The following is a 25,733-nucleotide window of genomic DNA, read 5'->3' as shown; positions in this document are numbered from 1 at the left end:
ATACGGCCTCTAACTACCGACCGATCGCGTTGTCGTTATGTGTCGCAAAAATACTAGAGCGAATGGTATAAAAGGATATTAGAATGGTGGTTTGAATACAGTAATTTGATGATTCACAGTCAGTGCTGATTCAGAAATGCCAAGGGTACTATGGATAATCTGAATTCGAGTGCTATGCAATCGTGTCTGCCTTTTAAATGAAACAGAGTCGCCGCCACTTTTCTTGACCTTAGAGAAGCTTATGATCACGAACATATACCGATTCTCTTAAACAAGCTGGTGGAATTCGGAATTTCTTGAAGGATGCTTAATGCTGTCAGTACCCTTGTGCTCAGAGGCAGCTTGTTCACATCTATTCTCGTCACCCAGGGCTTGACATACACTCCTGGAAATTGAAATAAGAACACCGTGAATTCATTGTCCCAGGAAGGGGAAACTTTATTGACACATTCCTGGGGTCAGATACATCACATGATCACACTGACAGAACCACAGGCACATAGACACAGGCAACAGAGCATGCACAATGTCGGCACTAGTACACTGTATATCCACCTTTCGCAGCAATGCAGGCTGCTATTCTCCCATGGAGACGATCGTAGAGATGCTGGATGTAGTCCTGTGGAACGGCTTGCCATGCCATTTCCACCTGGCGCCTCAGTTGGACCAGCGTTCGTGCTGGACGTGCAGACCGCGTGAGACGACGCTTCATCCAGTCCCAAACATGCTCAATGGGCGACAGATCCGGAGATCTTGCTGGCCAGGGTAGTTGACTTACACCTTCTAGAGCACGTTGGGTGGCACGGGATACATGCGGACGTGCATTGTCCTGTTGGAACAGCAAGTTCCCTTGCCGGTCTAGGAATGGTAGAACGATGCGTTCGATGACGGTTTGGATGTACCGTGCACTATCCAGTGTCCCCTCGACGATCACCAGAGGTGTACGGCCAGTGTAGGACATCGCTCCCCACACCACGATGCCGGGTGTTGGCCCTGTGTGCCTCGGTCTTATGCAGTCCTGATTGTGGCGCTCACCTGCACGGCGCCAAACACGCATACGACCATCATTGGCACCAAGGCAGAAGCGACTCTCATCGCTGAAGACGACACGTCTCCATTCGTCCCTCCATTCACGCCTGTCGGGACACCACTGGAGGCGGGCTGCACGATGTTGGGAGCGTGAGCGGAAGACGGCCTAACGGTGTGCGGGACCGTAGCCCAGCTTCATGGAGACGGTTGCGAATGGTCCTCGCCGATACCCCAGGAGCAACAGTGTCCCTAATTTGCTGGAAAGTGGCGGTGCGGTCCCCTACGGCACTGCGTAGGATCCTACGGTCTTGGCGTGCATCCGTGCGTCGCTGCGGTCCGGTCCCAGGTCGACGGGCACGTGCACCTTCCGCCGACCACTGGCGACAACATCGATGTACTGTGGAGACCTCACGCCCCACGTGTTGAGCAATTCGGCGATACGTCCACCCAGCCTCCCGCATGCTCACTATACGCCCTCGCTCAAAGTCCGTCAACTGCACATACGGTTCACGTCCACGCTGTCGCGGCATGCTACCAGTGTTAAAGACTGCGATGGAGCTCCGTATGCCACGGCAAACTGGCTGACACTGACGACGGCGGTGCACAAATGCTGCGCAGCTAGCGCCATTCGACGGCCAACACCGCGGTTCCTGGTGTGTCCGCTGTGCCGTGCGTGTGATCAGTGCTTGTACAGCCCTCTCGCAGTGTCCGGAGCAAGTATGGTGGGTCTGACACACCGGTGTCAATGTGTTCTTTTTTCCATTTCCAGGAGTGTAGATGCAGTTTTAAGCCCTCTCTTGTATAATATATATACTCACGATTTGGAATGTACGTCACCTCCCTCCACTAAGATATTGCAGTATGCGAACTATGTATATGTTTATCCAACTGCCTACTCGTATCTTAAGACCAACATGGCGTTACTCGCTTCCACAGCGCACATCGATAAATGAGTGTTTGCTAACGAGCTGGAATTTTCGGCTGAGAAATCAGTGATCGTCCCTTTTCTACAAATCGAACGCTCTTCGCATTTATAGTCGTGCCACGTGAGGAAAGCAAGCTTTCTGGCCAGAATCGCATTCTCGAGTTAAAGTGGACACCTCTCATTCGAGCTACCATTAAGAAGTCAAAAGAAGCGGCGCGTTTCGTCACAGGGTTATTTGGTAACCGTGATTGTGTTACGGAGATGTTTAACACCAAGAGAATTGCTCTGCATCGCGGTGTATCTTGCTGTCCAGGTTTCGAGAGGGTGCGTTTCTGGATGAGGAATAGAATATATTGCTTCCCCCTACGTATACCTCTCGAGGAGATCACGAATGTAAAATTAGAGAGATTCGAGCGCACACGGAGGCTTTCCGGCAGTCGTTCTTCCCACGAACCATACGCGACTGGAACAGGAAAGGGAGGTAATGACAGTAGCATGTAAAGTGTCCTCCAGCACACACAGTTGGGTGGCTTGCTGAGTATAAACGTAGATGCCGATGTAGATGTAATGCGCTAACTCTCCCGTGAGTAATGGGGAGGGCATCAGAGTACCTTACTCAGTACTACCGAGGGATTATTTGGTCTCGAATAGACTGCAGCTGTCTACCGTAGCTCAGGTTTATCTCTCCAAATTAGATACTCTTCAATAGAGAGCCATTTTTTATTGTCTTGGAGCCATGCGATCGACGACCACAAATTCCCTTGTAGTAGAGGCAGGAGAGAGGCCAAATTTTGTCAGATAAATTTTGCATTCAGGACATGGCCTTCGTGGGCAGTCCTGCCTATAAATATCGAGTACATTTCCCGTATATGAACTACGTTCTACAGATGAAATATACTTCCCAATGTCTGTACCAGCTTTGACACCTGCACTCCTGTCACACCTTCTATCCGATGATGTTCGCGTTACCTATATTACAATGTTATCTCGACATGCTCAGCTACCAGATTCCAGTCAATTATTTACATAAAAACATCTCTGACAGTGTTGATGTCAACTGCAGCCTTATTAGTCTCGTTGCAGCTCAGTGTCCTGATTATGTATGTATTGATACCGACAGGTCCAAAATTCTGCAAGAGGAGTGTACTGCTTGTCGATGCCCTCAGCTCCAAGTCGACGCACCCTTCAGATTGCTTAAAAGCGCTCCTGTTTTTACGGTAGAGACAGTGGCTGTTATGGAAGCCGTCAAGTTTGTATCTTCAACTCCCTTCTCAAGGATGTTAATCGTGTCTGACTCCCAGAGCGTTATTAAAACTGATCTCATGTTCGGTAAGAAAACAGAACACCCTGAACGACTTGGGATAGGACGTTCATATTCTCAGAACATGTACATTAGTATGTTCTACATCTACATCTACCTACATCTACGTGATTACTCTTCTATTCACAATAAACTGCCTGGCAGAGGGTTCAATGAAACACCTTCATGCTGTCTCTCTACCGTTCCACTATGGAACGGGACGCGGGAAAAACGAGCACTTGAATTTTTCAGTGCGAGCCTTGATTTTTCTTATTTTATCGTGATCATCATTTCTCCCTATGTAGGTGGGTGCCAACAGAATGTTTTTGCAATCAGAGGAGAAAACTGGTGATTGAAAATTCATGAGAAGATCCCGTCGCAACGAAAAACGCCTTTGTTTTAATAATTGCCACTCCAATTCACGTATCAAGTCTGTGACACTATCTCCCCTATTTCGCGATAATACAAAACAAGCTGCCCTTCTTTGTACTTTCTCGATGTCATCCGTCAGTCCCACTTGATGCGGATCCCACAGCGCACAGCAGTACTCCAGAATAGGGGGGGGGGGGGCAAGTGTAGTGAAAGCACTCTCTTTGGTAAACCTGTTGCACCTTCTAAGTGCTCTGCCAGTGCATCGCAGTCTTTCGTTTGCTCTACCCACAATATTATCGATGTGATCGTTCCAGTTTAGGTTATTTGTAATTGTAATCCCTAAGAATTTAGTTGAATTCACAGCCCTCAAATTTGTGTGACTTATCGCGTAATCGAAATTTAGCTGCTTTCTTTTAGTACTCATGTGAATAACTTCACACTTTTCTTTATTCAGGGTCAATTGCCACTTTTCGCACCATACAGATATCTTATCTAAATCATTTTGCAAGTAGTTTTGATCATCTGATAACTTTACAAGACGGTAAATGACAGCATCATCTGCAAACAATCTAAGACGGCTACTCAGATTGTATCCTATGTCGTTAATACAGATTAGGAACAATAGAGTGCGTTTAACACTTCCTTGGGGAGCGCTGGATATTACATCTGTTTTTCTCGATGACTTTCCGTCTATCACTACGAACTGTGACCTTTCTGACAGGAAATCAAGAAACCAGTCGCACAATTGAGGCGATACTCCGTAAAATGGTTCTGAGCACTATGGGACTTAACATCTGAGGTCATCAGTCCCCTAGAACTTAGAACTACTTTAACCTAACTAACCTAAGGACAACACACACATCCGTGCCCGAGGCAGGACTCGAACCTGCGACCGCAGGGGTGGCACGGTTCCAGACTGAAGCCCCTAGCACCGCTCGGCCACTCCGTAGGCACGCAGTTTGGTTAGAAGACGCTTATGAGGAACGGTGTCGAAAGAATTCTGGAAATCTAAAAATATGGAATAAATTTGGCATCCCCTGTCGGTAGCACTTATTAGTTCATGAGTATAAAGAGCTAGTAGTGTTTCGCAAGAACGATATGTTCTGAATCCGTGCTGACTAAATGTCAATAAATCGTTTCCTTCGAGCTACTTCATAATGTTCGAATACAGTATATGTTCTAAAACCATACTGCAAATCGATGTTAGTGATATAGGGCTGTAATTCAGCGGATTACTCGCACTTCCCTTTTTGGGTATTGGTATGTCTTGAGCAATTTTCCAGTCTTTAGTTATGTATGTTTCTGTGAGCGAGTGGTTGTATATAATTGCTAAATATGGAGCTTTTTTAGCAGCATACTCTGAGAGGAACCTGACTGGTATACAATCTGGACCGGAGGCCTTGCCTTTATTAAGTGATTTCTGCAGAAATGATTCACATTTGTCACATGTCAGCCCTCCGATTCGAGGTTAACATCGATGTCGCGGCCCAACACCGCCTACCGGTAAAATGTGTGTGCTGCTCTCGTTTTCGCTGTAAACCGAAGGTAATGAATCAGTGTGACTTGAGCACACGTCCAGGCTGCCTCGCAGACGAATGCGCGAACCGTACCGTCAAATCAATGAATTTGAAAGTGCGCGCATTATTAGCATGACAGAAGGTGATGCTTCCATCCGCTGTTCGTGTGGAACGAAGTGTTTTGGCAGTGCAACGGGTGTGTGTAGAACGGTGCAAGGAAGGCCGTAGAACACAACGAGATGGTCAGGTCGCACCACCGAGACCACCCCCGACAAGATCGACAACTCATCCGAATGGTATTGCAGGACATACCTGCGCTCTCCTCGGCTCTGGCGCATCAATGGAACAGTGTGACACATCGTAGACTGTCAGGGGTGACAGTGCGTCGTCGTTTATTACGGCATGGATTAGGTGCGCTTCGTCCACTTCTCCGCCTACCTTTGACTTATGTGCAGAAATATGTTAGACGGCAATGATGTATGAAAAGACGTCACTAGGAACAGGAATGGCATTAGATAGCGTTTTCTGACGAATCCGGGTTCTGTTTCTTTGAAATAGACGCCGCAATTTGCTTCGCAGGCAGGGAAGCTGCATCAAAGTGACTGCTTTGGCAGAAGACATACAGCGCCAACTCAAGGACGTACGGAGGGTCTGCTGTTGGGTACAATCACAAATCACAGTTGGCCTGTGTTAATGGCACTGTCACAAGTGTGACCTACGTAAATGTCTTGTAGCCATACCCTTACTGCACAACACCCCAGACGACATTTTTCAGCAAGACAATACACGACCACATGCTGCTGCACGAACACGTGCCTTCTTGATGTCACAGGATGTCAGAATTTTTCCCTGGCCGCCAGATTACCAGACCTGCCACCAATCGAAAGTGTATTGGATATGGTCAAATAATGGGTGGAGCGCTGTGACGCAACGTCAACCATCACCAATGACCTTCGGAACCATGTGAATGCAGCATGGATGCCTATACCACAGAATGCCATTCGCATATCATACACATCGATGCCATCAGGCATGGAATAAGCTATCAGGGCTGATGACGAACTCTGTTCCTGCTAGGTAACAGGACACATGTGCAACAAAGGTGAGTGAAATGCTAATCATTTCTGCAGAACATAGTAATGTACTTGTCCTGTGAATGTGATCGTTATACAAGGGCTATCCGCAAATTACATTACGTTTTGGAATGAAAAATAAAAAAGTATTGGAATTTTTTTTTATTATATACAGATGAAAGCCACACTTAAATACTACTTTTCTACGTAGTTGCCATTTAAATTAAGGCACTTATCGTAGCAATGGACGAGCTTGAAATTCCTTCGTCGTAAAATTCGGCCGCCTGCGCCTTCAACTGCGTGGTTACCTCTTCTTGAAGCTGTGCGTCGTCATCAAAACGCTGCATAGCCAACCACTTCTTCATTGCTGGGAATAAGTGGAAGTCGCTCGGTGCCAGGTCGGGACTGTACGGCGGATGAGGAAACAACTCCCACTTAAAAGATTCGAGAACTTCACGAGTGGCATTTACCGTGTGGGCCCGGGCGTTGTCGTGACTCAACAAGATCTTTGAGCCCAACTTTCCCCTGCGCTTGTTTTGTATTGCTCTTCTCAGGTTGTGAAGAGTTTGGCAATATCTTTGAGAGTTTATTGTAGTGCCTCTTTCCAGGAAATCCACAAAAATCACACCTTTTCTGTCCCAAAAGAGGTAACCACTTGGTTGAAGGCGCTGGCGGCCGAACTTTACGACGAAGGAATTTCCAAGCTCGTCAATCGCTACGATAAGTGCCTTAATTTAAATGGCAGCTATGTAGAAAAGTAGTATTTAAGTGTGGCTTTCATCTGTATATAATTAAAAAAATTCAGTACTTTATTTATTTTTAATTCCAAAACGTAATGTACTTTGTGGATAGCTCTCGTATCTCTAGGGTTTCAATGTGTTGTGTTTCTTCTGATCATGACTGTATTTTCGTAGCGCCAGGCATTTGTTTTGTTTTACAAGGAAAACAAATGGTTCAAATGGCTCTGAGCACTATGGAACTTAACATCTATGGTCATCAGTCCCATAGAACTTAGAACTACTTAAACCTAACTAACCTAAGGACATCACACAACACCCAGTCATTGTTTTACAAGAGCCACTTGTAGTAACTAGATCCCCCAGTGGAGTGATAGCTCTCATAGTAGCAGTAGCAGCTCAACAGAATACTGTGAGGTGACGCAGCTTCTCATAAGAAACGAGTTACTTTAAATTTCGTCGGCGATCTTTAGCTTCAACTTCTATGTTCCGTGCGTCTGCGTATTTATCCGGCCATCTTTAGTATGAACAGGAACTGTTGTTGGTATGTTCAGATGCGAGTCGAGTTGGTGGTGACACTTCATCTACATGGATACTCTGCAAATCACATTTAAGTGCCTGGCAGAGGGTTCATCAAACCACCTTCACAATTCTCTATTATTCCAATCTCGCACAGCGTGTGGAAAGAACAAACACCTATATCTTTCCGTGCGAGCTCTGATTTCCGTTATTTTATTGTGGTGATCATTTCTCCCTATGTAGGTCAGTGCCAAAAAAATATTTTCGCATTTGGAGGAGAAAGTTTGTGATTGGAATTTCATGAGAAGATTCCGTCGCAAAGAAAAACGCTTTTCTTTTAATGATGTCCAGTCCCAACCCCGTATCATTTCAGTGACACTATCTCCCATATTTGGCAATAATACAAAACATTTTGCCCTTCTATAAACTTTTTCGATGTAATCTGTCAGTCCTATCTGCTAAGGATCCCATACTGCGCATCAGCATTCTAAAAGAGGACAGGCAGTCTCCTAAGTAGTAAGGCTTTTGAAATTGTGTGTGGTGTCTGGAACCCAGCCTAAATTTTTAGATTGGTGGCTAGTGTTTTACAGAGTGGCTAGCTTAAATATTTTATTCCAGTGATCGCCCAGCCATAACTATCTTTTATATTTTAATGTTATTAAGGTTTTAATATTCTATAACCCATAGTCATCTCATAAAATTTTAAAAAGGGCACTAAAAACTTTGCCGTTCTGAGCCCATGCAAACACATCACCACCATCAACCTTCCCATTTAACCAACACTTTTGAATTGTTCAATCCACTCGTAAAATTTTGCTATGATAAAGTATAGCCCCCACATTGTGTTGGAGGTCTTCAGATGCTTCTCACTCCTGGAATATCTTCAAACCACAACAGGACTCTGGCTATTGTTTGGTGCTGAAAAAGTGGTGCTGTCACATTTACTTTATCATAGTGTAAAGTGGCTGGTGAGGGCCTTCAGCTAATCTACTAACTTCGTCTACTGAAAACATATACAATGCAAAACAATGGAAGGAAACTACTGAAAAGAGAGATATATATAAACTAATACAGACACAGAACAATATTACAATGAACTGAATTACGAGTTGTCATATTATAAAACCATAAATCTCCTTTACAATGACCTCTTTTGCCAGTGCAGTGTTTGTATTGTTGATAGTACTTGTCAAAAAAAAAAACCTGTACTGAGATTCCTTTCCCACACTGCTTGGAGCTAGTAGGTATTGTAGGGGTTAATCTCAACTATTCTAATTTTCTTGGTGCTTATTTATAAGCTGTTCCAAATATTGGATTAATCATAAATTGTGTTTCACTGTTACATGCACATTTTAACTTCACAGATTTTTCTGTACACACACATAACAACATACAATAATATATTGTAATATATTTACTTTGTTAAGTGCGTGCACTTCTATTTTGTTGGCTCCGATATCTCTCAGATCCCTCTCTGCATCATATTTCAGATCATTTGATACAGAAACCCAGATAGCCCTTTTTCTTCCCTTCAAGTAGTTCTCAAAGATTATTCCAGCTATTGTCCTGCCCTTACCGACTCCAGCTCCATCACCTATAAGAAAGCCAGCCCGGGTTCCATCACTCACAGGTTCAGACTGTGTTGGCTTCGATCACGTAACTTGAGGCTGCTTCCAATGGGCTTCCCTGTGCTGGAGGGCTGCGGGAGGAGGGGGGGGGGATAGTTGCGGAAATGGAGATTCGATGTACGTCCAGTACGACCCATGTGTCCCCCGATCGCTGTACTACTGTGGCTGCTGCCCACCGTAAGCTTGATCCCTCATCCAGGGTCCAGGAGGAGGTCGTTCCAAGGTGCGGCCGGCAGTCAAACACTCCCCGAGGGGACGATGAAAGGGCCTCCATGGTTTGTCTGGCAAACAGGTTTCAGGGACTACCTGTGGCTGACGAAGTCCCTGGTCCAGATGCAATCACTCGCCTCGTTCCAGTGGAATCCTCTTGGTCTGCAGGTTCTGGGCATTCACAGTGGGTGGGATTACTGGTAATTGGGTGCTCCGACACTAGGCACGTAATGGGCACCTAGGAGTCCCCGCTGGATATGTTTGTTTTGAGGGCTCAGTACCGTCAACAGCGTCGTCTTGCAACGAGTAATCCAGTTTGCTAATGGCCGCATATCCCGGGGTCGTGAACCGTGGCGTACCTCGTTGCATGCCCAGAAGTGCTGGGTGATTTGTTTGCTATCCACAAAGGCTCTGGTCGTGACTGAGGACACCGTAGGTCTGGCTGGGGAAACGCAAGATGGCTGTCTTAAGTTTATGGCTGCTGTGGCTCCAGCCTTATCGGGTGTTATATTTACTTGGAGCTCATTTTGAGGATAGGCAGCTAAAAATTTTATTTTCTGTGAAGATGGTTGCTTGTGGAAAGAATGTTTTAATTTTCTTACCTTATTGAGATTAAAGACCATTCATGTCACAGTAGTATTTTTCCATGCATGGATACTTTGAAGATTTATGACTTTGTTTAATGAACTTGTTTTAACAAGGTGTCTTTCACCATTTGTTGCAGTTGCATTCTGTAATTGTTGAGGTAGTTGATGAAGTATACCCATTTCACTTTTTTTAAATATGTTTTTAGCTGGAAGACGGTTTGAATATTGTTTTCTCTTAATGGGAGGTTTGGGAAACAAAATTGTAATGTATTTTGAAGAAAACTCACATAATCCATAATACTAATGAAGGTAGTGCTGAGAGACGAAGAAATGAATTAATATTTGTATCGTGGCCAGGACTCGAACCGAGGTCTCCTTGTAGACTGGACAAAAATGCTGATCATTACACCACCGCAGCACTATGGTCGATATTTCTGCGCGAAATATGCAAGTCCAGTGCCCTCCCGAACACAAACTTCATATCTTGAGCTTATTTTGCTCCTAAATCGTCACTGTTGCCAAGACTCTCCGACATTGGAACAGCACCCCAGCGTTGGACGGAATGAGGAAGTCCTTTATCACAGGCGATCGTATAAATCTTGAAATTAAGTTTTCCCCGAGACATTTAAGTCTCATCTTTATCTACGATAATGCTGGAAGCTGAAGAAATGAATTAAAATTTGTGCCACGACCGGGACTCGATACCGGCTTTTTTTGCTTACTAGACAGAAACGCTGACTCATCATCTACGACTTAAACGCTTCGGGAAAAATTTAATCATATGATCCAACAATGGAAACTCCAGGATAGTATCTAACAATACCAGACAAGGAAAGTTGCTGCTCACCATACAGGGGAGATGCTGAGTCGCGATAGGCACAACAGCTCTGAGACTGCAGACGTGTGTGCAAGTTGCGTTTGCTTGTGTGTGTGTGTGTGTGTGTGTGTGTGTGTGTGTGTGTGTGTGTCTACTGCTGATAAAGGCCTTAATGACCGAAAGCCATAGTTGTGTGACTTCTTTTGTTGTGCCTGTCGCGAAACAGCATCTCCACTATATGGTGAGTAGCAACTTTCCTTCTCTAATTATACAATCCATATGATTACCTGTGGTACAGGACTTCCCCATTACTTTCTAACGCTGGAGTGCTATTCCAATGCCGGAGAGCCCTGGCAATATTGAAATTTACGGGGAAAATAAGGTGAAGATATGAATTGAAGTTTGTATTGGGGAGGGCAGTTTAGTTGGCTAGTTTATGCAGCAATCATTGAGGTAGTGCTACAGTCTTATAATGGTCAGCATTTCTGCCTTAAAGCAAGAGGTCCCGGCTGGAGCATAAATTTTAATTAATTTATTCAGCTTTTAGCATTATCGTAGATAAAGATGAGACTTCAGTATACCAGGGAAAATTTAATTATAACGAATGTGTTTTAAAGTATTGCCAAAAAGAGTACACACAGTAAAAGTCTGTTGTAAGCTGCAAAGTGAGGAAGTTATCGAGCTAGAGTAAGACAGATAAAACATTTTTTACATAATGCTGTAATATATTTTGTGTTTTACAGTTCACTGATTACAACAAACAGTACAAATTTAAAGTAATGTAATTGCTTAAACTGAAACTTCTTACAGACGATAAAAATGTTTTGGTATTTTTAAATGTTCATTTATTTTGATTTCATATCTCGTTCGGATTTTATCTATATATAAACCAAGCCTATAAATATGTAGAAAAACTTGTAAATTTTTGTTTTTACAAATATAAAAAGAAGTATGAGATCTAAGATGATAATAGATCTCTTTCCTGCAGCAGTCTACATGGTATTAATCTCCATACATGTTTTGTAACAATACCAGACCTAACTGGTTCTACCCCTCACCTTAAAGGTGAGTAGCATTAAAAACAAATCTGCACGAGCTGAGAGTTTGAATAATCTTATGAAACTGGATCTATGCAAATATTTTTGAGGTAGTTTTCCATTACTGGCACTGGCCACTTCTGTTCTGTATTACGTTTGTATTACTGTGTTATTGTTTACATTTTCGTCATGAAATTTTCTCTTTCTCTGTAAATAGTGATACGTTAATAATTGTAAGCTTAATTGTTAGGTATCATAGATTTTTTTTTGTTATAACTTACGATGTGTTGAATTGACTTGTTAATCTGTCCTCTATAAATGCATAGTGATATACAAAACTGTGCTTTGTACAAGGGTTAATTACATACATGGTAATATAAAGTGTTAATACATTTATGATTATTGCAATAATGGCACCATATTTTCACACAGCAGCAATTTTTTTTTCCTCGATCGTTTTTTGGTAGTGATATAATTTAGGTAAGCTCTTTGCAAGTGCCGAATAACGTATGGTTTACAGCACCTTTGTGAAACTGTGTTAGACTAGCGGTTACGGTAAGCTGCTTTAGTATTTCAACAAACGAAAAAGTATGCTTTCCTAAAAGCTACAAATCTAGAGAACTGAGGTATTTAAATAAATGGCTGTATCACCTACAACTTGAAGCCTAAAAACCATATAAAAGACTAGTAAATATTACTGAGAAGCCGTGTGGGTTTGCTAATTTCACACAGCTTCCTTCTTCCACTACACACACATTCACAAGCACACTTACACACGCAGAAACTAAGAATTAAGTACTATATCACAATGTGTCTTGTTCATGGAACAGCGTTACGTTCCTCCTAAAAAAATGCACTTTCGTAAAAAAAAGTTTCGCTCACATAAGCACTTTACGTTGAGCTTTTCCACTCGCACAATTTGCATTCTACGTTCTAAGTCACACACTAAGACATTGCTAGAGTGCTAAGCGTTTCGCGAATGTAACAAATGACTATAACTGAGCTCCAGGAAATTGTGAGCTGGAGTCTTTGAACTATTAGTCAAAGCACTTCTCTGATGGGCTATATATAACCGAGAATAATTGCGCAAAACATAGAATATTTTTAGCTCGTTTGTCTCTGGTACAGCAAGTAGAAATGGACGTTGGATTATGAAGCTATCAGTTTAAAAAGGAGTGATATTGGATAGTCGTTGGTGGAAAATAATTGTAATTCTTTGTCAAGGAAGAGACTAAATTACTTTCGAGAGGTATTTTGATGTTCCTGGTGTGCTGTTGTTACTGAAACAGCACTCGATAAAGGATTATGCAGATTTGCTGCAGACTCTGAGACAGATTCTTTTCAAGGAGAAACAATACACTTGAGCACCTCATTTCTACTCGCTATTTAAGAAATTTGTAGATCAATAAAATACATATTGATGGTCTCTGTAAACGGTTAAAAAACTGTGTGGTCGTCTTTGACTTGCAAATGGGCGTTTGCTCTGTGACGTTGCCCGCTTATTACACCGCGTATCTCGGTGGCAGGTGGCGTCATCTTGCAGTAGACAGGCGGGAAGGTGAGGCAGATGCGCAGCTAGGTAGCTTCTCATGTCCATGAGAGCACCGAGCAGAGCCTCACGCGCACGGCGGCGTCTCCGGCTCGGGCAGTGTTTGGTCCCACGGCGGCGGACCTCTTCGACGGAGGTGTCAGCCGGCGACGGCGTCCCCTAGTGGTTATACAGCCGGTGGTGCATCGCGTTCCAGGCGGTCAAGCGCTCCCTCTTGCGCGGACACCGCCCCGCCTTGCGCAGGTACTGGCCGTACTCACAGCCGGGCAGCGCGCACTCCCCACTCTGGATACAACTGCAAGCACAACGCAACAGCCACTCAACATACACCAGACCATTCGAGTCTGTACATCGTACAATGGCGGACACATGTTGCCCACACACACACACACACACACACACACACCACACACACACACACACACACACACACACACACACAATAATCACGAAAGACATCTACCAACGTGACTATACAGGGTGTCACAAAAAAGTAGGGCCAAACTTTCAGGAAACGTTCCTCACACACAAAGAAAGAAAATATGTTATGTGGACATGTGTCCGGAAACCCTTACTTTCCATGTTAGAGCTCATTTTATTACTTCTCTTCAAATCACATTAATCATGGAATGGAAACACACATCAACAGAACGTACCAGCGTGACTTCAAACACTTTGTTACAGGAAATGTTCAAAATGTACTCCGTTAATGAGGATACATGCATCCACCCTCCGTCGCATGGAATCCCTGATGCGCTGATGCAGCCCTGGAGAATGGCGTATTGTATCACAGCCGTCCGCAGTACGAGCACGAAGAATCTCCACATTTGGTACCGGGGTTGCGTAGACAAGAGCTTTCAAATGCCCCTATAAATGAAAGTGAAGAGGGTTGAGGTCAGGAGAGAGTGGAGGCCATGGAACTGGTCAGCCTCTACCAATACATCGGTCACCGAATCTGTTGTTGAGAAGCGCACGAACACTTCGACTGAAATCTGCAGGAGCTCCATCGTGCATGAATAACGTCTCGTATTTGTAAAGGCACATGTTCTAGCAGCACAGGTAGAGTATCCAGTATGAAGTGATGATAACGTGCTTCATTGAGCGTAGGTGGAAGAACATAGGGCCCAATGAAGACGTCACCAACATTGCCTGCCCAAACGTTCACAGAAAATCTGTGTTGATGACGCGATTGCACACCTGCGTGCGGATATTCGTCAGCCCACACATGTTGATTGTGAAAATTTACAATTTGAACACTTGCACTGAACATTTGCACTGAAATGACACATTGTTGGATGAACCATTCGCAGAAGTGTACCCGTGGAGGCCAATCAGCTCCTGATAGTGCCTGCACACGCTGTACATGGTACGGAAACAACTGGTTCTCCCGTAGCACTCTCCATACAGTGACGTGGTCAACGTTACCTCGTACAGCAGCAACTTCTCTGACGCTGTCATTAGGGTTATCGTCAACTGCACGAAGAAATGCCTCGTCCATTCAGGTGTCCTCGTCGTTCTAGGTCTTCTCCAGTCGCGAGTCATAGGCTGGAATCTTCCATGCTCCCTAAGACGCCGATCAATTGCTTCTTCCTGTCGGGACACCTTCGTTCTAGAAATCTGTCTCGATACAAACGTACCGCGCCACGGCTATTGCCCCGTGCTAATCCATACATCAAATGGGCATCTGCCAACTCCGCATTTGTAAACATTGCACTGACTGCAAAACCACGTTCGTGATTAACACTGACCTGCTGATGCTACGTACTGGTGTGCTTGACGATAGTACTGTAGAGCAATGAGTCGCATGTCAACACAAGCACCGAAGTCAACATTACCTTCCTTCAATCGGGCCAACTCGCGGTGAATCGAGGAAGTACAGTACATAACTGACGAAAGTAAAATGAGCTCTAACATGGAAATTAAGCGTTTCCAGGGCGTGTCCACATAACATTTTTTCTTTATTTGTGTATGAGGAATGTTTCCTGAAAGTTTGGCCGTACCTTTTTGTGACACCCTGTAGACACCTCTCCAACTGGAATCAAAATCCATGCAGCCAATGTTACCGCTCCAAAAATCTTACTACACTGCAAACAATTACACAAGAATCTCGCTTATCTGGACTCGGTGGGACTTGATGTACACACATCAGAAGGACTTTTGCGTCACCCCAGTTCCCAGATCTCCTGAAGATAAACGTCGACTGTGGGTATTGTTATCACAGACACAGTCCCTTTGACGGAGGGTGTCCGACAGCCGATCAGTTCCCGTCCTTTCACCACGAAGGAGGTACACGCCTCGTGTTGTCTGTAGTTAAACCATGCCTACTCGGCCAATACCGCGGTTCGATCGAGTCCGCATTGTTCCTTTGTGCCAGGAACAGCTCTCAACAAGGGAAGTGTCCAGGCGTCTCGGAGTGATAAATGGTTCAAATGTCTCTGAGCACTATGGGGCTTAACATTTGACGTCATCAGTCCTCTAGACTTGGAACTACTTAAACCTAACTCACATAGGGACATCACACACATCCATGCCCGAGGCAGGATTCGAACCTGCGGCCGTAGCAGCAGAGCGGTTCCGGACTGATGCACCTACAACCGCTTGGCCACAACGGCCAGCTGTCTCAGAGTGAACCAAAGCGATGTTGTCGGACACGGAAGAGATAGACAGGAACTGTCGATGACATGCCTCGCTCAGGCCGCCTAAGGGCTACCTATGGATTATGGCTCGGAGGAACCCTGACAGCAACGCCACCATGTTGAATAATGCTTTTTGTGCAGCCACAGGACATGGTGTTACGAATCAAACTGTGCGCAATAGGCTGCATCATGCTCAACTTCATTCCCAACGTCCATGGCGAGATCCATCTTTGCAACTACGACACCATGCAGCGCGGTACAGACGGGCCCAACAACATGCCGAACGGACCGCTCAGGATTGTCATCATATTCACTTCACCGATGAGTGTCGCAATTGCCGGAGACGTGTTTGGAGGCAACCCGGTCAGGCTGAACGCCTTAAACACACTGTCCAGCGAGTGCAGCAAGGTGGAGGTTCCCTCCTGTTTTCGGATGGCATTACATGGAGCCGACGTACGCCGCTGGTGGTCACAGTAGGCGCCGTAACGGCTGCACGATACGTGAATGCCATCCTCCGACCAATAGTACAACCATATTGGCAGCATATTGGCGAGGCATTCGTCTTCGTGGGCGACAATTCGCGCCCCCATCGTGCGTATCTTGTGAATGACTTCCTTCAGCATAACGACATCGTTCGACTAGAGTGGCCAGCATGTTCTCCAGACATGAAACCTATCGAATATGCCTGGGATGGATTGAAAACGGCTCTTTACGGACGACGTAACCCACGAATCACTCAGAGATCTGCGGAGAATCGTCGTTGAGGAGTGGGACAATCTGGACCAACAGTGCCTTGATGAACTTGTGGATAGTATGCCACGACGAATACGGGCATGCATCATTGCAAGAGGACATGCTACTGGGTATTAGAGGTACCGGTATGCGCTGAAATCTGGACCACCACCTCTGAAGGTCTCGCTGTATGGTGGTACAACATGCATGTGTGGTTTTCACGAGCAATAAAAAGGGCGGAAATTGTGTTTATTTTGATCTCTATTCCAATTTTCTGTACAGGTTCCGGAATTGTCGGAACCGAGGTGATGCAAAACCTTTTTTGATGTGTGTAATTTGGATTACCAAAAATATGTATAATACGCAAATATTCTACCAAATGGAGCCACGGCATTCCCCTGTAAGGCAGAAACATTTTGTCACCATAATTTAATATTCTCTATATTATTTCGATTTATATTTAAATTAGATCATTGCTTTTATAAAAAAGATCTGAAGAGTATATACTTATATGGATATAGTGTCTGTTCTTTGGGACATGTCCGAAAGAACAGACACCATATCCATATAAGTATGTAGTTCTGGCAATACCGGCCATGACCTTCCTCTCCTGTGCGGATGCACACATATTACCCGAACTCTTACGGGACTTGGTAAGAATGTCTTCCACGAGTAATGAGTGTGTTGGGTAGGGACACTACGAGTGTTGTGTGTGGACATATAAGGTGAGAATGTGGGTCTCGCGGGAGGCGTGCTCGGGATATTCCCTGCAGTCGCACTATCCTCTGTGCTTTCGGTAGCTCAGATGGATAGAGCGTCTTCCATGTAAGCAGGAATCCCGGTCCCAGTCGATGCACACAGTTTCACCTGACCTCGTTGATATTTATCATCACCCGTCAGCTAATTTAGATCTGAAGAGGGTCATTACTGACCGGAACCGGCAATCCGATGACATAAAAATTTGTGACCAAGACGTGAAGTAAAGGAAATTTATTTTATTTTCTTATTACTGTTCAATTCGCGACCATGTCTCAGCTTGTGAAGCAGATCATTGTTTATGATGCACACTCCGATTATTAATCATTTTACTAGCTGATAATGGTTAGTACCACGTTTCAACAATTTATGTAGAACAGCATGTCTGAAGTTAATTAGAACTCAGTACTGACACTGTGCTGACGTAGTGCTATCATGAGTGAAAGTGAAGAAGAATTACATGATCTGCTGAATAGAAAGAACAGTCTAATATGTACAGAATATGGATTGAGAGTAAATTGAAGAAAGATGAAAGTAACGAGAATTATCAGAAATGAAAACAGCGAGATACTTAACATCAGGATTGATGGTCACGAAGTAGATGAAATTAAGGGATTCTGTTACCTAGCAGCAAAATGACCAACGGTGTATGGAGCAAGATAGACATCAAAAGCAGACTAGCACTGAAAAACAGGGCTAGGAGAAGTCTGCTAGTATCAAACATAGGCTTTAATTTCAGAATGAAATTTCTGAAAAGCACAGCAGTTGGGAAATATGGACTGTGGGAAAACTGGGACTGAAGAGAATCGAATCTGGTGTTACAGATGAATCATGGAAATTAGGTGGACGGATAAGGTAAGGAATAAGGAGGTTCTGCGCAGAATCGGAGAAAAAAGGAATATCTGGAAAAAATGACAAGGAAACGGGACAGGATGACAGAACATCTGTTAAGGCATCAGCTAATGACTTTCGTGGTACTAAAGGGAGCTGTAGAGGGCAAAAACTGTAGAGGAGGACAGAGATTGGAATACGTCAAGCAAATAATTGAGGACGTAGGTTGCAAGTGCTACTCTGAGATGAAAAGGTTGGCACAGGAGAGGAATTCGTGGAGGGTTGCATAAAATCAGTCAGAAGTCTGATGGTTCCAAAGAAACTGACAGAAAGGGTGATGTTGGTTATGCATTCCTCAGAAGCTGCTATCAGTTAAAGAGGGCAAGAGTCTTGTCATGTTCTAAAGGTGTGGACATTTACTGCCCTGAGAGAGAGCAGAGGGAGTAGGCGGCAGTCTAGAATGCTGGAGGCCACAGAAGCCCTATAGTATGAACAATGCAAGTGGGACTCAGGTGGAACGGAAAAGATTTCAGAACAGTGTGCCTGGAGAAAGGGTGTCTGGAGTGGGACAAGGTGAAAAGACAGCCATTTAGTGGGAAGGATAGTGTGTGTCACAAACGAAGGTTGCAAGCTGACCTCCAAGAAACCTTTTCATAGGAAGCACCAGGCCATGCCTTCCGCCACGAAGCAGTGACACATATTTGATTGGTGGATTGCTGAAGATGTATGAGGGGAAACGGAAACCTCCAGAAAATCTTAGTAGTAGCTTCAGGTGACTGGCTCGTAGATTCATGATCCAAGTAATGAGAGGAAATGTTTTTGGGATTCATCACCTGAGTGCTAATGTAGACTCTTCATGTCCAGGGTGAAGTGGGGCAGGGCGTGGTGAAGCACTTACCTCTGGGGATCGAACTAGAGACTTTCCTCGCGGGAGCCACCGGGGAGAATCTGGAAACTGTCCAGATGCGGGCGAGGAGGGTTATGTTAGAGTACTTCATTTATTTTGGTACGGAAACTAACACAAAGGTCGATCCGAATTACGTAATTAATCACAAAAATTGGGCCTAATTACTCAACTACATGCATAGTGCTACACAAGAACGGCATAGAAGCGCAACACAACTCAAAAATTGACGACACCATACAACTGGTGTTATCCGCAATACCACTTGAAAGTAGTGACAGGCACATTCTAGCTCTACCCTTCACCTACAAGCTGGTGGGAAAAAGGCAGGGGTGTAAGATACTACCTTTATACTTTTTGGCGGGAGATGCATTCAACTGAGGAGATGCTGGTGTTGGACAGAGAGGAGTTTAAAAAGTGCGTTACCTGTAAGCATACAGTATCTATCGCTGTTTGACATTAGACTTCGCTACAAATGCCAGCTCAAAAACCACCCTGCAGCCCAGTTAATCAAAGCCAATACACGCTACCACAAAGGATGATACAAAAATACATCATTGTTGTAATTATAATTCAAAATTGTGTGAAAAAAACAGCACTCATAATGAAAGTGTCATAATACAGCACATGTACTGGGGAAAATCGTCGTCCTGAAAGACTGCAGAGGGGGCGGTAGTTGAACGTGCGTTCTCCTCGATGTAGATACACAAACTGCTGAACACTGAGGCCGTCTCCCCTCCCTCCCTCCCTCTCCCCAGCCTCCTTTCATCCATCCATCTATGGGAAGGACACATGTCTCTCCAAACAGCCAGAGCATGAGCATGGCTTGAGGTAACGGTCCTAGACAACACAGAAGGGAAATTTAGTAGCACAACTTCGACCATCTGGAGTATGCACCAGATTGTCTACAGCACACAGCTTTCCACCATATGACAACTGCCTTGAGACAATAGTGTGTATAGTCAACTAAACAACAGTAGCTAGAATTACAGCTGCCTCAAGTGCAACTTGTGGCACTGAGCACTGTGGGACTTAACTACTGAGGCATCAGTCCCCTAGAACTTAGAACTACTTAAACCTAACTAACCTAAGGACATCACACACATCCATGTCCGAGGCAGGATTCGAACCTGCGACCGTAGAGGTCGCGCGGTTCCAGACTCTAGCGCCTAGAACCGCTCGGCGTTCATCTTAAGTATAATGACATAGGCGCCCCTAGTATTAAAAAAAAGGAAGACAAAATTGCAATAGTAATAAATATCTTCTTTCCACAAAAACAGGCAAAGTCCATTTTTTTAGTTTTTGAGCAAATTGGGTATGGTTTTTACGTTCGGCTGCAGGATACAATTCTCACTTCATAATTTTGTGACGTCCAACGAAGTACACCACCAGCGATCACAAATAATCAGCAGAGTCGTGTCCATCATGTGTAAAATCAGAAAGAAGATCTTTGACTACTTTGCTGCCAAAAATGGTCATCACCGCAGAACGTTTTTTGTTACTCAAAACCATCATCGGAGTAAAGAATAGGCGAGAATATAAATATATATAGGGTGCCCGTAATCGCAGCAGGATGGCATCAGACCGTATTATTCGTTTCGGACCTCTTGATAAGTATAGAAGTGTGATTACGCATGTCAATCATATCGCGATTACGGGCAGCATGGGGTTCACGCCTGAGCCTCAAGACGTGCGTTAGCAGCGCATGTCGGATGTTTCAAGCGTCAACTTCGCATCTTAATATCTCGGGATGTAATGGGAATATTGCGATGCAATCAACGCCATTGTGTTTGTGATTTGTGATGCTATGGATTGCTGAAGAAAAAATATAGGTCTATTTAAAAAAACATAAGTTTGTGTTATAAAACACATATGCTTTCGTTTTAGAATATTTCCAAATATGTACTTTCATGGGCCCCAGCTCTACATTGATACCGGTGAAAGTCGTTTTCCAATAGCTGTTATTGTTCCAGAGATATTTTGGGTGGACAAGATAGCTGGGACACACTAAGCAATTTCTTTCAGCTTGTTGAACAAATTACGTGGCCTGAGAGCGTCTCTTGAATTCCGTGTCTGTAAATAAACTGTCATGCACGTGTGTAATACAGACATTGTCTTAAATCTTTCACACCATTGGCTCACATGTCGCAGAAATAGAAACACATTCATTTTACATCTGACAATAACAAGCTATAATTCAAGAGAACGTAGGTGTTTTGTAAACTATGACAGGTCCCCTTTTACCAGCGCAATGCTATATCATACTACCGTTTACGAAACAAATTGTGAGAGCCTGTGTCGCCCTGTGTAGATGGGAGATTGAAATTTCCTTAAAAGATTTCGTCTCAATGAAAGAAAAAAAAATCTGTCAATAATCATTCCGTGGTGCCCAAGTCATCTCCTGCACACTGTATGCGACACGTCATTGATATCAATTTGATAGGCTAAGCAATTAAATCGATCATGAAAGACAGTTTCGATGAAGATTTTTTTTTCAGTAGTCCGATTACTCATCAGTTAGGTCAAATAGGAATCCGTGGAGGGAAGACGATGTTCCTCTCCAGGAGCACTATTGAGATACGACAAAACGACATCTGAAGCTGACCGTAAAGGGTTTCTATGACCAACACCATACATTTCGTTTAAGAACTGCGCTATTAAAAACACGATCGTAGGGACTATGTTACCGTCACCGTGCATAAAAAGCGGTCTTGAGTCTACAGGCACACACACAAGTCGCTGATAGCGTTGTATCTTGGGCATAAAATCGGGTCTTCAGTTTCATAACTGTGGCTTGGAAATGTGTGACTAGGGCCTCCCGTCGGGTAGACCATTCGCCGAGTGCAAGTCTTTCGATTTGACGCTACTTCGGCGACTTGCCCGCCGAATAACTGCGGTGATTCTAAGTTAGCAACAGGTGATTGTGAGGTACAGGGGGATGGAGTAAGTCACATAAATCGGTACTACAAGTAAAATTTCTGAACCATGATCGCATGTGAGTAGTGGGGGCTGTACACCTCTGGAAAGCTATACTGTAGATGTATCACAAGGAACCGATGTTTTAAGGAAGTAGTTTTTCATTTTGCAGTTTATCACCATAGTTTATCGTAGAGAAACCTGCAAGGAGAATGCATGTCATGCGCTGAAAATATATTTCTTACATTGAGATAGCAATAGCGTTGCATTCCATATGACTAATAGGTCAGAAACCGCAACGATCTAACATTATAGTGTGTTTTAAGTGAATAACCTTGCAGACTTAGAAGTGCATGTGTTTACGTTCTCTCTTTTTCCAATACCTTCTTAGTAATGACCCCAGACAGAAGAACAATACATTAGAATTGGTAGGGCAATTGATTAACGTAAAATGCAACAAACTCCGTTCGTCTGGGGACCCATCATGCATAAAAGCCACCCCTTTCGTTTTCCTAACAGTCAATTATATAATCACAACAGATTCATATCGACCATACACTGATAAAGGGCGCTAACCTCCTCGACATTCGCGCTTTTGGAGAAAAAAATGGTTCAAATGGCTCTGAGCACTATGGGACTCAACGGCTGTGGTCATCAGTCCCCTACAACCTAGAACTACTTAAACCTAACTAACCTAAGGACATCACACACATCCATGCCCGAGGCAGGATTCAAACCTGCCACCGTAGCAGTCGCACGGTTCCGGAATGCGCGCCTAGAACCGCGAGACCACCGCGGGCGGCACTTTTGGAGAAAGCTTGTGCTCCCGGATGGGTGTGGGACAGCAGTTACAGCCTTGGTAATCACTGTTCCTACACGAAACGTGGAATGTAGCGGTCTCCTTCTGGTCAGCTGCATATCAAATCGGTTCCAGTGCTGTAAGGAGCAATAGTCAAAGACAATGCGAAGACATCTTTTGGTCTCCAACTTTACCATAAGAATGCGAGAATGCCCTATGACTCCCATCCATATAGAGAAAGATCGTAAATATGCACTATGATCGAGGTGCTAGAGATATCTAGGTCGCTGTCTGGTATACTAAGGTGTGTATGTTTGAGAATTAACAATGAATGAACATACCGCACAGTCATCTATTTCCACTCGCGATGGTACTCGCAAAGTAGTGCAGAGGCTGTTTAGCGATGATACAGAAATTGGTACGCATGCTGCCGCATGTTGGAATTACAATAAAATTGCTAAAATTGATCGCACCATCAACTATGATGGTCATTATTACAGTACATCGAGGGTGTCCTTTCCATCCAAACAGTCCACTGGTACGCTGTTGACTGACATCGCTTTTTTGAGATGGATAAAGAGTCTTGGTGGAGGATGCAACACCTTCCAGGGGTGGTTAATACTGAAACAGTGATCGCGTGCATGGCAGCAATATGAGGAATCAATCAAACTGAACACAGCGCCATCAGCTATCCCATCACTGTGAATGATGAGTTTAAAGGTAGAGGTCGGCAGTCACCTTTGGAGAGCTGTTTGGAAACACTCCAGTTCCCTTACGTTGCGACTGTCTTTTATTTCAATCACCCAATGTGTGGATGTGTTGCGTGATCAGCAGCACCAACATGATTTACACCATGCGATGTCTAGTTTTCTGGGGAGCCAATGGACTAAGACGTGTTAGTGTCAGTTTAGAACCTGACACAGATGTTGAAGTCATGGCAGAAAAAAAGTGTATGGCAGTGTAAAAAGCGTTTTACAGCAGGGAAAGTGGTGTATCAAACAACGAAACAAGGAGCCTCCCCTGCAACTGATAATCTGTGGGAGGTGGTTCTCGTGCAATTGAGGTGATGAAACCTTACACCAGTCTGTGCAAGCGACGTCGTTCACTGTCAAACCTGTATATTTAAAAGGACCGCCGCGTATGCAGGCGGTATTCGTTTTCGATATATCGGAATAAGAGATACAGTAAAAATCTACTGGATGAAGTTAGCGGGGCTTTTATAGTTCGTAAATTTTCACTGTTGGATAGTACATTAAAAAGATGATAGAATGTTTGGCTGACGGGCGTGAATGGACCCTGAGGGACGTGGATCTGCTTCGGACTGCAGTATCTGTATGATGTTGAGTCTTCCTGATTTTCCCAATAAGAGACACCACCGTAACTGTTCGTACTGTCTTTTATACTACGTTACAGGAGGAGGCTTCGTTTGACACTGACCTTACACATGGTACACGGGTGGCGGAGCTACGAAAACATGTTCCCATTCCACCAAGTGGTAAAAACACGTTCCTATGGCATTGACTCAGCTCGCTCTGTTTCTACAAGGGTTGCAGCATGTGGTAGATATAGCTCTCTCCGACTTCTGGGTATAATTGATCTCGCAATGAACTGCGGTTGTGTATTATAGTACATCACTCCATATCAATCATGGCTTTCTCATCCCGACCGTCTATTGGGTATCCTTATGATTACCACATTATGATTGACTGACGCCACTCGACTGAGATGGAAGGAACCTTGGCAGAACACTGCATATCTGCTACTCGTCGCCGAGGAGTATGGAATAAATGTAGAGGTCATCACCTCCATACAGTTGTTTGGTAGCGTTTCTCAGTGCTACAGACTGGTCCTATTTCCATATGCTGCTATGCCCTACACTTGGTTCTTTTTTTTCACCCATAAGGTGACAGTACCTCTTTATTTGTACTACCCCACGAGTGTTGTGAACAGCACCTTCCGCTGATGGTCAACGACATAACAAAAATGGTTCAATTGGCTCAGAGCGCTATGGGACCTAACATCTGACGTCATCAGTCCCCTAGAATTTAGAACTACTTAAACCGAACTCACCTAAGGACATCACAAACATCCATGCCCGAGGGAGGACTCGAACCTGCGACCGCAGCAGTCGCGCGGTTCCAGACTGAAGCGCCTCGGCCCAACATCATGTACATGAATACAAAATGAAGGAACAATGCTTTTCGAAATGGAACACAAAGACATCCGCTACCCTGTCAATGGGGAAGATGAGATTAATTGTACAGGTCTTCACCTTCGAATAGCTGTTGGAAGGGCACTACAACACCACAAACTCTTTCAGTTTCCATATATTGTGTTGTCTTCCACATTTTTGTCAATGAGAGACGTCTCCTCTGTGTTTTATTTCTACCAGCCTGTGTTGTGGTAGCTGTACAGTTAATGCCATGTAATGTTCAGCTTTGTGTTAGAGCCAGAGGATTTGAACGTGTTAATGACAGTTTAGCAGCAGCTGACACGGATCTCTAAGTCATGGTTCGAAAAAGGTGACTCGTTTCGAGATATGAGAGTGGCACGAATATGATTCACCAGTGGCTGTAATCATTAAAAGGCGTCTCTACAAGATACAAGTACGTGGTAGAATGGATAGACTTCATTCCAAATCGCAGACAGCATTTCTTCCCGAAAGCGTAACACTGTCAGCAACTCATGTGAGTGCGTGTAGACTCAAGACCGCTTTTTGTGCACGGTGACGGTAACATAGTCACTATGATCATTATTTAATAACGCATTTCTTATGCGAAATGTTTGGTGTGGACTGTAGAATCCCTCTGCGGTCAGCTTCAAATGTCATTTCTCAACAGTGTTCCTTGAAAGGAACAT

General features: G+C 44.3%; 1 protein-coding gene across 1 annotated transcript in view; it reads right to left on the bottom strand.

Annotated features, from left to right (window-relative positions):
- Positions 1–11,416: 11,416 nt before the first annotated feature.
- Positions 11,417–25,733, bottom strand: part of LOC126277955 (uncharacterized) — a 1,123,821-nt gene continuing 1,109,504 nt past the window's right edge. Inside the window, exon 6 of the mRNA XM_049977570.1 lies at positions 11,417–13,595. Within this exon, the coding sequence (XP_049833527.1) occupies positions 13,460–13,595 (136 nt within the window). The 3' untranslated portion in view covers positions 11,417–13,459. The remainder of the gene's footprint in view (positions 13,596–25,733) is intronic.

The sequence above is a fragment of the Schistocerca gregaria genome, chromosome 6 (assembly GCF_023897955.1).
Source record: "Schistocerca gregaria isolate iqSchGreg1 chromosome 6, iqSchGreg1.2, whole genome shotgun sequence".
NCBI lineage: Eukaryota > Metazoa > Arthropoda > Insecta > Orthoptera > Acrididae > Schistocerca > Schistocerca gregaria.
This window is presented reverse-complemented; position numbering and strand designations above follow the sequence as displayed.